This window comes from Macaca mulatta, chromosome 6, assembly GCF_049350105.2.
Source record: "Macaca mulatta isolate MMU2019108-1 chromosome 6, T2T-MMU8v2.0, whole genome shotgun sequence".
In the NCBI taxonomy this organism is placed as follows: domain Eukaryota; kingdom Metazoa; phylum Chordata; class Mammalia; order Primates; family Cercopithecidae; genus Macaca; species Macaca mulatta.
In genome coordinates this window covers 148,759,546-148,774,352 of record NC_133411.1, presented here as the reverse complement: position 1 = coordinate 148,774,352, position 14,807 = coordinate 148,759,546, and the positions used below count along the sequence as shown (strand labels likewise).

General features: G+C 50.5%; 1 protein-coding gene and 1 long non-coding RNA gene across 13 annotated transcripts in view; one reads left to right on the top strand and one right to left on the bottom strand.

The window, feature by feature from the left end:
• Positions 1-14,807, top strand: part of NRG2 (neuregulin 2) — a 271,148-nt gene that overhangs the window by 200,155 nt on the left and 56,186 nt on the right. The window contains exon 1 of one of the 12 annotated variants that reach the window (XM_077937074.1): positions 13,500-13,920. The exons of the other annotated variants lie outside the window; for them this stretch is intronic. Within the exon in view, the coding sequence (XP_077793200.1) occupies positions 13,830-13,920 (91 nt within the window). The 5' untranslated portion in view covers positions 13,500-13,829. Of the gene's footprint in view, positions 1-13,499; positions 13,921-14,807 lie in introns of those variants that run through there. 12 annotated transcript variants of the gene reach the window in all.
• On the bottom strand, positions 481-14,491 carry LOC144329507 (uncharacterized). Its single transcript, XR_013394852.1, has 5 exons — positions 14,420-14,491; positions 7,896-8,035; positions 6,934-7,297; positions 4,485-5,223; positions 481-687 (listed from the first exon to the last, which is right to left on the bottom strand). It is a non-coding gene; the product is annotated as an uncharacterized LOC144329507 (long non-coding RNA).

Below are 14,807 nucleotides of genomic sequence, written 5' to 3'. Positions count from 1 at the left end.
CCCAAAGTGCTGGGATTACAGGCTTGAGCCACCGCGCCCGGCCGGAATTTATTTAAAAGATGCAATTGTAGTGTCTTTCACAATTGTGCTGGGACAACTGAATATCTACATGCAAAAGAATACCTCATACCATATACAAAAATTAACCCAACATGGGTCAAAGACTTAACAGTAAGAACTTAAAATAAAAAACTCTTAGAAGAAAAAATAGGCATAAATCTTTGTGACATTCAATTAGATAATAGTTTCTAAGATATGACACCATAAACATGAGCAACCACAACAAAATAGTTAAAGTAGAATTCATCAAAATTTTATAAAATGTTGCACTTCAAAGGATACCATCAAGAAAGTGAAAAGACAACCCACAGATTGGGAGAAAAATTTTGCAAAAATTTTATCAGATAAGAGAGTTGTATCAATGATATATAAAGAGCTCTTACAATTCAATTATAAAAAGATAAATGACCCAACCAAAAATGAACATATACAATTTATTTGTCAATTATACCTCAATAAAACTGGGGGAAAGTGAGTCAAGGATCTGAATAAACATTTCTCCAAAGAAGACATACAGATGGACAATATGTACAAAAAAAAGATGCTCAACATCATTAGTTATCAGGGAAATACAGATCAAAACCATAATAAGACTGGGGACAGTGGCTCACACCTGTAATCCCAGCACTTTGGGAGGCTGAGTCGGGCAGATTACTAGAGCCCAGGAGTTCTAGACCAGCCTGAGCAATGTGGCAAGACCCTGTCTCTACAAAAAAATTCGCAAATTAGCCGAACTTGGCAGTGCTTGCCTGTAGTCCCAGCTACTCAAGAGGCTGAGGTGGAAGGATCGTTTGCGCCTACGAGGTCGAGGCTGCAGTGAACCGTCATCGCACCACTGTGCTCCAGCCTGGGTGACAGAGTGAGACCTTGTCCCCAAAAAACAAAAAATGAAACAAAATGACAACAAAATAATGTACTTTCCAAAAACCATTGAATTGTACACTTTAAATGAGTGAACTGTATGGTATGTGAATTATACCTCAATAAATCTGCTTTAAAAAACTCACAAGATACCATTTCACATCCACTGGGATAGCTAGAATCAAAAAGTCAGATAATAACAGGTGTTGATGAGAATGTGGAGAAATTGAAACCCTCATACACTGCTGGTGGGAATGCAAAACGGTGCAGCTGCTTTGGAAAACAGTCTGGCAATTCCTCAAATGATTAAACATAGAGTTACAATATGACTGAGCAATCTTACTTCCAAGTGGGATTTCAGGTAATACATATACCCTAGATAAACGAAAGCACATATGTCCACACAAAAACTTATACACAAATGTTCATAGAAGTATTATTTGTAATAGCCAAAAAGTAGAAACAATCCAAATGTCCATCAATTGATGAACATATAAATAAGAGCTGGTATATATACATATAATGGAATATTATTTGGCCACAAAAAAGGTATGAATACTGATCCATGCTACAATATGGATGAACCTGGAAAACATTATACCTAGTGAAAGAAGGCAGTCAAGAAAGGCCACACATTGTATGATTCCATTTATATGAAGTATCCAGAACAGGCAAATCTATAGTGACAGAAAGTCAATCAGTGGTTGCCAGGGGATAAAGGGGATGGCAGGGGGAGGGGGTGCTAAAGAGTATGAGGTTTCTTTGGGGGATGATGAAAAGGTTCTAAAACTTACTGCAGTGATGGTTGCACAGTTCTGTAAATAGACCACAAAAGTGAATTATATACTTAAAATGGGTCATTTGCATGGCATGTAAATTATTTCCCAATTAACCTTAAAAATGCAGTTATAAGGGGAAAATTGTTGATGGGGATATTTTACAGAAAGCTTTAAATGCCAAGCTGAGCATTGAGGACTGGATTCTCTAGGACCAGTTTTCTCGAAGTGTGCTTCATACACCGTCTGCCTCACAACAGTTACAAATACCAAGTCCTGGCTGCACCCCAGAGACTGTAATTCAGAATGTTTTTCGTGGGATCAGTACTTAGATTTGTAGCAAGCACCCCACGGAGGCTGCAGGCTACAGCCCATTGTTAAACATTTTGCTGCTCAGTCTTGCTGCCTCCAGATTCTGCTCCATTCTGCCCTGCATGTTGCTGTCAGATGAGCCTCCAAGAGTATAGTTTGGGTTGGGTCACCTTCCTGCTCAGAACCCTTCAATATCCTTTCATTCCCTTAGCATGAGCTCCAGGTGCTCTGGGCAGCCTGGTTCCCACCTAGTCTTTTTATTTAGCCTTATCTCCATGACTTCCTACATGTCAGTTAAAAGGTAGTATTCATCACTCTCTGAACCTGCTTTGTGGATTCCCAATCAGTGCCTGTGCCAGGCTGTCCCATATTCCAGGAAAGCATCTCCTGTACTCTCAGCTCATCTTTTGCGATACAAGTGTCACCATGATCCTTCCTTTCATTTTAACTAGCTGATCATCTAGAATTTACCACACAGCCTTTCATAATCTCTTAAGCTATGCAATTCTGCTACTTGTAAATTGAATGACAATATTCAGAGTTGTCTGAATATACAGACAATATACAGAGAAAACACCCGTAGATCAGGCAGTGCAGCCTGACACCCGGTCAGAGTGCAGTACCAGGAATAAAATCCTGGTAGCAATCTCCTCTGAGGAATTCAGCGTCCTCCCTGGTGATCCAGAGATCAGGGGCCTGCATCAGGCACCAGTGGAAGATAAGCAGGGCCTGGGGGGCCCTGGCCACCACCCAGCCTGTCAAGTCTCGGCAGCTTAGCTGGTGCCACCTCCTTACAGAGGCTGGAAACTGCTAAATTGAATCCTCATTTCAACTGGTGACCCCTAGCAGAAATGCTCTCCCAATCCCATTGTCCTCTGTCCTCTGTCCACGAAATCACCCCATCTCAGTAGGAGAAGCCATTTACAGCCTATTTGGTAATAAGCTCTTAAAAATAAAATGATCATTGTCACATAATTATTTTACAACACAACAAGAGCCCCCTTGCAACCATTTCCATAATTACATTAAGCCAGTTTATTTGAAAGAAGCTTAATGGGAGACAAACCATTAATTATAATTTGGTCTTTTCTCCCACTGCCCCTTCGCCCTTGAATTACTGGAGCCACACCCTGGGGCCATGTATGGGAGTGCAGGGATCGTAACTTTGAGGATGGGAAAGACCAGGTGACAAGGCCAAGGCTCACTGGGAGGGAAGAATAGAGAGCAATGGAAGGTATAAGGTTGTGGTGGCCCCTGTAACCAGCTGGGGGGCCTACAACGGCCCTACCTAAGTGGAGCCAGTGCTGCTGTGTGTCCGCTTCTTTAGACCTGGAGTGGAGGAACTGGGAGCTGTAGGGCAAGCTGAGCCCAACATGGGCATGTTCTCAGGGGCCTTCGAGCTAGTGGGTGGGGCGGGCACCTGGGCAAACAGAACTAAAAAACGGGCAGGAATGAATCAAAGACAGCTTAAATATGCAGAAATGCAGCTCATACCTCTGGGCAAAAATAATCCCAAACAGAGTTATGTAATGGGCAGGTGGTATATGATAGGAGGGATGAGGCTGTGAGGTATGTATACAGGCATGAGTGAATGAGAGAGGTTGAGAATGGAGTGGGAGTGTCCTGGGGAATTTGGCAGAGGAGCTCATGAAGCTGTTGCTTGGAGGTGGGTGTGCATGTGTGTATATACACATACTGGGAACCCTGGAAAGCAGTGAGAGGAAGGTAGCTCTGAATGAGGCTGAGTTCCGTGCCTGGAGTGGCCTTAAGGCCACTCCAGATGTGTGCAATCCTTATTCTTGAGGTGGTAGGGACAGAGAAAGGCCTGAGGGCACAGGTGTAGGGTGTGGAGCACCACTGTTTCCTTTATAAGTTACTGTACCTCCCTCTGACCACCATACTTCCCCTCCTAGCTTGCTCGCATCCCACCTCCAGACCTTTCTACTAATTGGAATCTTCCCCTTCCTTTTACAGGAAATCCACCATGACAGACCACCCCAGGTCACTTTTATTATTTTTTTTTTTTCTGAGACAGGGTCTGTCACCCAAGCTGGAGTGCAGTGGTAGCGATCTTGGTTGTTCACAGCAGCCTCAACCTCCTGGGCTCAAGCCATCCTCCCACCTCTTAGCCTCCCGTGTAGCTGGGACTACAGGTGTATGCTACCATGCCCAGCTGATTTTTGTGTTTTTTGTAGAGACAGAGTTTCACCATGCTGCCCAGGCTGATCTTGAACTCCTGGGCTCAAGTGATCCACCTTCCTCAGCCTCCCAAAGTGCTGGGATTACGGCCTTGAGCCACTGCACCTGACCCCAGGTTACATTTAACTGTCTCTCCAAAGAAGTTCCAGGATAAGTTGGAACATAAGTTGCTGCTGCTGTCTTAAGCTGTGATTTCTGTCCATCTGTGTAAGTGTCCTCCCTCTAGATTGTAAGCTCCTTGAGGACAGGGTCTTTGTATACTGCAATGGCCAGCACTGTGCCTGTCATTAAGCAGGTGTGGAGCAAGCATTGTCTGGCACTGAGCCTGGTAGCTCAAGGAGCAGGGGAGGGTAAGGCAGGGGAGAGGACACAAAGGCTCTCACAGGGATACCTCAGGCCAGTCAGCTATGAATCCTCTGGCTGCTGGGGGAGCCCCTGGGCCTAGAGAATGGGTTAGTAGTGTTGAAGCTACATAATAATTTGGGGGAAGATTGTGGATAAAATCATGTAAAGGAAGTACTCCACTGGATATCAGTCAGAAACCCAAAACAATGCAAGCAATTAGACGAAGGATTGTGGTGGGCACCTCAGTGACCATAAGTTTCAGCACCCACTGCTTTAGAGTAGATGGAGAGACCACCAGACTCATCAGAAGCCTCAGTGACTGGGGCAGGGTATAGGAAACAGACATAGGGGTGAGTGCAGATTCACAAGGCCATTAAGGTCAACATGTTGCATGATGAGCGGACTGCTGATTAAATGCTGTTGCCTGCAGCCCTAAGAAGCCTGCAAGGAACTCTGAAGCATCCAATAACCAGGCGCAGGTGCTCAGAGCTCCCAAGGTCCTGTGTGTGCACGCCAGTTCCCCGGAGCAGCCCCACATACCTCCACAGACTGGGCTTGGAAGGGTAGAGGTTTCCAGAGAACCAGTAGTTGACCTTCAAAGGTGGGAGGGAGGCTGGCAGAGGGCCAGCTGTAGAGCAGCAGCCGATGGCAAGGAACAAAGGTCCTAGAGCTGGAAACATATGTGGAGACTCAGGGCTCCTCTTTGAAGATTTACTGCTAGAAAGGCCCCTGGAAAGCGTTTCAGTTTTCCCTTAGTTCACAGGTAAGTACACATTGAGGCCCAAAGGGAAAATATGACTTCCCCAGGAACCACCAGAAGAAAACCAATTGAGCTAAAAGGATAATTCAGGTTTCCTGACCCTATCTCCATATCATATCTGCTTGGAATTTGCATATCCTTCTCCTGGGTAAATTATGATATTTGCAGTTCCAGGGTACCCTAAGAGCCAGCAGTCTAGAAGGGCTAGTGGTTCTTGCTTTGTGGTTAGTGCTGGAACTTTCATAAGCTATAAACGGGCGCTCTGAGGAGAAAGAATGTGGTGAGTTGGGGCAGTAGGAAGGAGGAGGGCAGGGCCAGAGCTGGGTCTCCAGGGTCTCTGAGACCTGCCATAACCACTGTGAAGTTAGTGTCTGTGACATCGTCCATTGAGGAAATTCCCAGGAGAACTAAGTCTGGCTTGGGAACCAGTACCCAGACCAGGCCAGGGAAGTTGGGCTGTTGTCCCAGGAGCAGCCAAGCCTGGGGTAGGCAGGGCTGGGCTGGGTTGGGTTGGGCTAGGCTGGGCAGGGCTGAGAGAGAGAAGAGAATTTTTTGCCTCTGGGCTCATAAATGCCTATATTGGGCAAGGCCTCTTGTTTCCTTGGGCGGTGACCCAGGAGGCTCTCCAAATTTGCCAGCCTGGGTTGAATTGTCTCTCTGCCTGGAAAGAGATTGCATCCTTCGAGAGGATCCCCCTCAGTCCTCAAGGGAATGAGAATGGATGCTGACGCCTGCAGCCTGACCACCCAGAATGGATAGCGAGAAGTGAGCAAATACCATCCAAAAGGCTGGGCCACTCATTACCTCTGCTAGGCTAGGATGGCAGCCAGCGTGGGGGACAACTGTTTCTGGGAACCACAGCTCCCTTGGGTGCTGATCCAAGGAGTCACTTTGCCCCAGGGTGGTGTAGATAGTAGCTAAGGCCTTGCTCATGGTCCCCAGAGCCCCCAGGCCAGCAAACAAGTCATTATGTCATTATATAAATAAATTAGGTACTTACATAGGCCTTGGTGTGTAAGTGCCAGTTGTTATTATTGCTGTGTAATTATGCAGTTAGCTTGATGAGCGAGGCAGGCAGAAGGGTTGAATCACCCCCCATCCTAGGGAAGGTAGACAGGCTCCCACCTCTCACCTCAGTGGGAACTGTGGCTCTGGGTCACCCAAGATAAAGTGCAGGAGTCTCCCAAGTGTCTCCCTGCAGATGGGGCAATTTACCCCAAGGTATGCCCTGGAAGAGGCTGGTAGCAAGAATCCAGGCAGCTTACTCACCTGCAGCAGGGCCTGGTACCATGCCACAGGCTTTCTGCCAGCTCCTGACTGCCTCCCCCAGCCTAACAGAGGGGCTTGCTGACAACAACCATGGGCTTCATCCAGGACAAGAAGCCCCAGAATGTGGGGTTGAGAGAGATCATGGGGCTGGGAGAAGAGCCAGTGGACACAGTAACATCTCTTCTTCCTCATGGGGCTGGGGGTCATCTGCTCCTCTACTCCCAGTCCTTCCCCTCTCTCTGGGAGGTTTAGAACCTTAGGTTCCTCAGATAGGAGGATCTCTCAACATCATCTAGTCCAACCTCACATTTTCTAGATGGGGAGGCAGGCCAGAGAGAGAAAAGTACTTACCCAAGGGCACACAACAGGTTCCTGGGACACTGGAATTCGAGCCTGCTCTGCTGTCCTCCTTTGTCCTCTTGTTCACATGCTGTCCCCCCACCCGATTGTTGGGGCTGCTCCAGTTTCTCACTTCCTCTCCCCATCCTGCTCCCAGCCCTGTCCAGGCCTGCCTGTTGCTTCACCTCTCCCCTCGTTTGCTCTCCCATTGCTGCCTGGCTTTCTTCTCCCGGCCCCTGGAGCCAGGGGAGGCTCCCCACCTTCTCTTCGGCCAATGCTTTCTTCTCTCTTCTGGTCCCTCCCAGTTTGCTCCTGAGGCTCCTCCTGGGATGGGCCTGCCTCTTCCCTTCCACCTTCTGCTCTTTCCAAAGAGGGTCTGAAAATGAAGCAGGGAGCATGAATTCTCTTCTGGGTTTGGGATTGGGTGGGTTGAAGCAAGAAGAGCCTCCTAATGTGGGAGTGGGGACAGAGGTGCCCACCATGGCAGCTCCTACAACCAGAGTCCCAGCTCAGGCACTGCAAAATCTGACCTTGTGTCCCATAGGAGCAAAGGAAAAGGGGACAGGGTCAAAAGGGCATGGCAGGGTGGTGCAGCTAATCACTATTGGCACGGGCCTCTGGACATAAGGAGCTGCCTAAGACTGGGCCCTTTTCAAGTGTCCTAATTTCAGGGAGATGAGAGATGAATTTCCTCATCCACTCTGAAATCCCTGTGAGAAAGGCCTGTGGACCCATTTTTTGTTTGTTTTTGTTTTGAAGGGGAAACTAAGTCTTGTTCAGAACATCACAGTCTGTGGAGGACTGGGTTTGGAGTCTGGGTAGATGGATATCAATTTCTCAGCTGTTCCAGGGATCAGTGAAGTTCATTCACTTGCCGAGGAATGTGTGTGTGCCTGTGTTGAGCAGGCAGGCACAACTCTGAGGGGAACAGCCAGGGTTCACAGGGCTGTGTGTGTCTCTAGAAGCATTCTCACCTGGCAATCAAAAGCTTTTCTGCAGCGATCTGTAACCCTTACTCCTTCAGCCATCCAGATTCTTGGTAGACAGGCTTTCTGGATTGGCTGGCAGAGGAATCTGTATCTCCCTGTATCTCCCTGTTTCACAGCCTGAGTGCCTGGTGTGGAAAATGACTTTTTCAGATTAACCTAATCTCAGGAGCAAAACTGGACCCAAACCCAAGTGTTCTAGTATCCAAGCTTGCCCTTTTTATCCAGTCAATACAGCCCCCTTCTTTCTGGCCACCTAGTTCTCTGCACTGACTGAGGGAGGCAGAGGCACGAATGAACTTTTTTAAGAGAAGAAACCTGTTGTGGCTTACAGGGATGCTGAAGCTACAGGCCATGATGCAGATTTGGCAAGAGGCCCTATCCCTCAGCTCTGATGCGGTAGGGGGCTCTCTAGGCCTAGGCAGCTGGGTCTGGCCCCCATGTACTCCTCAGGATCTGACTGGCTGCAGCCAGGTCCCCACCGCATCCTAGAGTCATGTGGGAAATGGGCTTCCAGGCTTTGCATAATCCTTCTGGATGACTGGGAATTTCTCTGGTCCCGCAGGGAGTGGCATTTTGATCTATTTCCTCCTCTGGCAGCCTCACTGAGTGAGGAGTGTGCCTCATGACTTTCAGGCACTAAAATGAGAATAGCTAAGGGTAACAGTAGCCTCATTTTCTCCAAGGACTTTTAACTCATGGGCAAACATACCATGGGCTCGGGGATGGCTCAGGATGTCTTCACCTGGGATGGAGAGAGTGGGTTCAAGGAGCTGCTTAAGGCTGTCCCTAATGTGAGGCCACTGAAGCTCTCCCCCAATAATTCCCATGAAATAGTGAGTCCAAGGGGAGTGGGAAAACTTCAGCATGGTTCCCAAGACCCCTTTGCAGGAGAATTTTATAGGTAAGACTCAGAGTCCCAAAGTCTCAGGTAGGGGAAGAGGTAGTGTGGAGTTTTTTCCCCTTTCACTCAAAGGCATTTTTGCACATGACTCAAACAAGTCTAAACTTTCCTAAACTTCAAAGTTTGCCATGGCACAGCCTCAAAGTGGAAGGGAAAATGTTAAAAAGGAAAAAAAAAGTTTGTAAACCAGTTAAACATTGTGTTTTTTCTTCTTAAAGGAATTGAATTAACTTGTTATGTTACTATTAGTGTCCCATTGTGAAACTAGGGTGGGTCTTTTCTGGGTAATGTGGTCTCTGGGCCCATCCCCAGGCCCTGCTCACGCTGCATGAGGTTGTACAGGGCATTGCACAACCTGTGGTAAGAGGAAAGAGTTCCCATGGCAACAGGCCTGGCTCACAGGGTCATTTTCAAGCTCCTGGCAAGAGCCCTGGTCCAGGCTAGAGGTGCTCCAAATGCCTGGTTGTCCTCCCTCCCCTGAGAAGCCTTTGCTGTGGGAACTGGGAGGCTGGGGAAGTGGGAGCCCAGCTGTCATGCCCCAGGGTGCCTCGTGACTCTCTCCACCTGCCCATGACCCAGGCACTGAGCATCAGTCACAGGGCTCTGGGGACTGTGCAGGTCCTGAGGCCAGTGGTTAGGCTTGAGGGGTGAGGGCTTTCTCTATTCTCTCATGTTCTGTCTTCTTGAGCAACACCATAGGTTCTTGAGAGTGTGAGCTCTGGGTACCCAACTGCATGGGTTCCTAACCTTGCTCTGCCACTTACTAGGTATTGACTTAGACAAAAATTACCTCACTTCTCTCTCTGTGCTTCAGTTTCTTCAACTGCAAAATGGGGATAATAGCAGACCTACTCCATAGTGGTGTTGTGAAGAATTAAGTGAGTTAATACTATCATATTAGTGACCCTTCCTACTACCATTTTCATTGCCTTCACTGCTGGTTCAGGTACTCCTTACCTGACCCTCAAAATGTTCAGAGCCTGACACATAAAGAGCTCTAAGGAAATATTTGATGGTTGACCTGTTTTGCTGATTCCCTTGTCTCCACTATCTTCTCCTTCCCATCCATCCTGCACATTCCAGTCAGATTAATTTTTCTAATACATAAGTCGCTCCCTTCCTCATAAAACCATCCTTAACTTCCCATCATTTACTAAATAAGGCCCAAAAGCCTCAGCTGGCAGTCCAAGCATATCTCTGACCTGCTCACAAGCAGTCTAGTCTCAGAGTAAAGAATATGGGTCCTAGTGAAAAATAGTGAAGGCTGGAGTCCTTGCTTTGCAGCTTCCTGGGTACATGACTGTGAACGAGAAGTCTCATTACTCCTAGTCTTTGTTTCCTCATCTGTAAAATGGGAATAAGAGTTGACCTCCCTCACAGGATTGTTGTGAGGATGACAAGAGACAAAATGTGTAAAGTGCTTAGCACTAGGCTGAAGCAGATAGTACGTGTCCTGTAAGTGTTTTCTGTATGTATTTGCAGCTTCCATAGTTTCCTAACAGAAACCTGGTCTGCTCATTGTCTCCTGGGCAGGTGCCCAGGGAATGCTCCCCCTAGATCTTTGTCATATCCCACTCATCTGGAATCTCTCACCTGCCACCCCCCATCAAAATCCTACCCATCCTCCAAGCTCTTCTTCAAGCCCAACCTCCCTCAGCACTAGATCTGGATACCCCAGCCCAGGGAGAGTGCTTGTGCCCTCTTTGAATTTCCATGCCATTTCTGACTCGTATCATTCATTTGATACCAAGCCATGAGCTGCTCTGGACTGCTGGGAGAGCTACCCCCAGGAGAATTGTCTTCAGCTGGCTGCAATCTCCCACTTTGAGCCATTTTTTTCTTGCTGGTACTCTTGGTCATTCTTTACTAGTGAAAGGAGGGTCACTTATCTATCCCACAAGGAGGTACCTACTACCTATCTTGTACCAGATACTGGGGTCACAATCCTAAAGGGGCTGTTACTGTAGTAGAAGAGACAGAGGTGGAAACAAAAAACAACACAGTCAAGTGTTCTTATAGGGATACATCAAAAGAATTCAGGAAGCAGAGGATCTCATCATTGCCCTCTCCCACCCCTCACGTACGTGCTAAAGAGCTTTCAATAGCAGACCATTGCTCTTAAGATTAAACTCCAATGTCTTCATTGGACCTACAACTGTCCCGCTTGATCTAACCACTGCCTGCCTCCTCTCCAGGCTCCTTTTACAACATTTATACCATCCCGACAGACTCCCCACAAACCCCATGTGTACACACACACACCTTAGACACTGGTATACACTCATATGGACACACACCTCATGCACATACACACCCATGTGCACACTCACACTCATATACACAATCCCATACTCACATGTGCGTGCACACACACACCCCTCAGCACACTCTTTTTCAAAGGTACAAAAGCTCCTTCTTGCTTCAGGGACATTGGATGTGCTGAAACTTCTGCCAGGAATACTCTTCCCCCAGTACCTCTTTAGTCTGGCCAACTCCTACTCATACTTCAAATCCCAGTGTAAGTGTTTCCTGGGGAACGCCTTCACTACAGTTTGTTTCCTCTATCAAGCTGTATGTCAACATATATAAAGGTTTGTTGAATGCATGTCTCCTTAATATTTCACACAAATTTTAAACAATCCATCATTTGTGTAATTAGCTATTTGTCCATCCCCACCAGCCTTTATGTGAGGAGGGCCCCTGTCTGTCTTGCTCGCTGCCATATCTCCAGCACCTGGCACTGTGCCTGAAACACAGTAAGCCTGACTACCTATTTGCCAAACGAATAAATACAGAGGTCAGCTAGGCCAAAAAGGGAGAGAGATCCTGGGCAGAGAGATTAGTATAGTATGTGCAAAGGTATGAGAGGAGACAGAGTAAGTATGTGTGACTTGTAGGTGAAGTGGCTGAGGTATAGGTTTTGGGGGCTAGAAGACTGTGAGGTAGGGCCAGGTAGAATAGGACTTTGGACACCCATGAGTTTAGGTTTAACCCATGGGTTACAATGAGTGAAGTGATCTAGTTTGTGTTTTAGAAAGCTCACTCTGGGCCCGGTGCGGTGGCTCACACCTATAATCCCAACACTTTGGGAGGGTGAGGCAGCCAGATCAGGAGGTCAGGAGTTTGAGACCAGCCTGACCAACATGGTGAAACCCCGTCTCTACTAAAAATACAAAAAGTAGCCAGGCATGGTGGTGCAGGCCTGTAATCCCAGCTACTCAGGAGGCTGAGGCAGGAGAATCGCTTGAACCTAGGAGGCGGAGGTTGCGGTGAGTCGAGATGGCGTCACTGCACTCCAGCCTGGGTGACAGAGTGAGAGGAAAGAAAGAAAGAAAGAGAGAGAGAGAGAGAGAAAGGAAAGAAAGAAAGAAAAGGAGAGAGAGAGGGAGAGAAAGAAAGAAAGAAAGCTCACTCTGATGGCCTTGGAGAGGTCAGGACTGAGAGGCAAGACTTCAAGCAAGGAGAACATTGTCTATGGGATAGGAAGAGGGAATGAACCGAGGCAGTACCCCAGTGGCTGAGGAGGACGGATATGAATGCCCTTTTGGAAACTGAAGAGCAGGGGTTGAAGCAGAAGTGAGACCTGGCCCCTGGCTCTGGCTCCACCCAGGGCCCCTTGCTGCCCACCTCACAGAGAGTGATACTGTGTGAAGTAGGGTGGGTGCTCACTCTCCCTCAGTCGGGGTGGGGTACAAGGGTTGTCTCTTACACTTGCCCCCGCCCCAGAGCTGGCCCCTGATGAGACAGACTTGCGCCCCAAGAGCACCAAAGATCAGCCCTTTGCTTGGCCATCACCTCCAGCTTCCCCCTTTCTGTGCTCCCACCCCACAAGTTTGGCCTCAAGTTCTGGCCGCATCCCCAGACAGTCCTGGAGCTTGAGTCCCTGGCCTTGACCCAGAGTCCTAAGCCTGCTTCAGGCTCTCCTAAGGAGAACACTGTCCAGAGAGGCCTTCGGACCCTTCCCGAGGAGACAGAGGACTGGGTGAGATGATCTTTGACTTGGATTTTGGTTGGGATGGCTGTAAGGGGACACCTCAGGCAGAGCTAGGCAGGCAAACCGCAGGCTCAGGCTTTCTGGGAGCCAGAAGAGGGAGAGCCTTTGCTATGTAACCCTTTCAGCACCACACCCAGGCAGGAGGGAGGACAGCTGTCCTCTCCAGCAGCCCCTACCCAGTGGTTTGTAGGACCGGGGCGGGGGTGGGGAGTCAGTGTCTGAGTTCACCTCCGCAGGCCTTGTAGAGAGGAGCCAGCTGGTGCCGGCAGCCTAGGCTGTCGGAGTTGCAGCCAGAGTGTGTGGGAGGGGGGCTACAAGCCACCTGGGGCACCCAGGTTCCCTGCAGAGTGCAGCCTGCCCTGGCTGGGAGGGGCTCTTGGGCCACAGACCCCCTGCTGCCAGGCACAAATGGTGGTTGCCTTAAAGGTGTTCCCCAGATGGCGGTATCCCACGGGGCTGAGGCCAGACCTGCAAGCATAAGAGGCACAGGCAACCCGCCTGTACGGCCGGGGGTGCCTCGAGGTTGTGGAGACCCACTGCAAGAGCCAAGGGTGCTCGCTACCCCGCTGGGCTGGCTAGCGGGCTTCATTTTGGTCCCTTCCTGGGCCCTTTTCTTGCTGTCTCCCCACCCCCATGCTGTCCTTAGCTTGGCCCTCGCTGGGGGATCTCTACTCCGCCCTCCCCAATCATGCTCAGGCCCCCAGCCCAGCTCGAGCCCCCTCTTCGGCGAGGAGGTCTGTGGCGCCCTGTTTAGGCGCCGGTCTTGCCTACCTCGGTGGGCCCGGGGAGGGGGCCTAGGGCCCAGACCGGCCGCCCACACGCCCCCGCGGCCCGAGCTGGTGGAGGGGGGGCGAGGGTGGAGGGCGCGGGAGGGGAAGAGTTAAGGCTCGCTGCTCCCCTCCCCCGGAGGGTGTGACCGCCTATAAGAAAGGCGCCGCGCTCGGGCACTGAGGCTGCAGGCGGCGGGCGCGCAGCGCGGCAGCCGAGAGCTGAGGCCGTCCCACCGCCTGAGACCCCGTGCAGAATGTCGGAGTCCAGGAGGAGGGGCCGCGGCCGCGGCAAGAAGCACCGAGAGGGGAGGAAGCGGGAGCGGGAGCCCGACCCCGGGGAGAAAGGTAGGGCACCTCCGCGCGCCCAGAAACCCCGTTTCCCTGGGAGAAACCTGCCGCCCGCTCACCCGCCCCCAGCGCCGCGCGGGTGAGTCTGGGCTGCGCGAGCGGGCGCCGCGGTGACAGGCACCGAGGGCGCGCGTGCCTGCGTGCGAGCGGGTCGTCGCGGCCGGGTGGGCAAGGGGCTGCGTGCCAGGAGCCCGGCGGTGGCTGTGCGCGCCTCTCCCCGGGCGGCCGCGTCCCCATGCAGGGGCGGGCAAGAGGCGCTGCACGCCAGTACCGGCCTGCAGGCAGGCAGCCCTGAGCGAGCGGGGATGGAGCTGCGGGTACCGACAGAAAGACAGCGGCTGAGCAGACGCGGGGCCCGGCCTGGCCGCCGAGCGCTCCGGGAGCTGTCACTGCTTCCCTTCCTCGGAGGGATCGGAGCCCTCGGGCTTGCCCCTACCCATGTGCCACACCTCCCTCCGTTCTGCTCGGCCATTGGAGCGAGGGCAACAGCACTCACCAACTCCGGAGACTCGGAGGGGATGCCCTGCCCCGCTCGCGAACCCCAGAGAGCAGGGAAGCCGCTGCTTCTGTGACAGATAGTTCCCTCGGACCAGACACTGGGCAATTGTCCCTCTCTGGTCTGCGGGAGTGCCTCCCTTGGGCCCTTGGATTTTGTCCCCGCCTGGAGGAGCAAAGCCATGATATGCGACCCACTTTCATGCCCTCCCTGGGCAGCTGCAGAGTCAACGAGGAGTGCACTGGTCTCAGGCTTCTCAGAGGCGGCCCGGGACATGCACATCCTCTCCGTAGAACCAGGCTTGCACTGGGGCCCAACTGGGGAAATCCTGGATTCTCGATTCTTTTCTCTTCTTCAGGCAAGCGTTTTGTTAATTTTGTGCTAATTT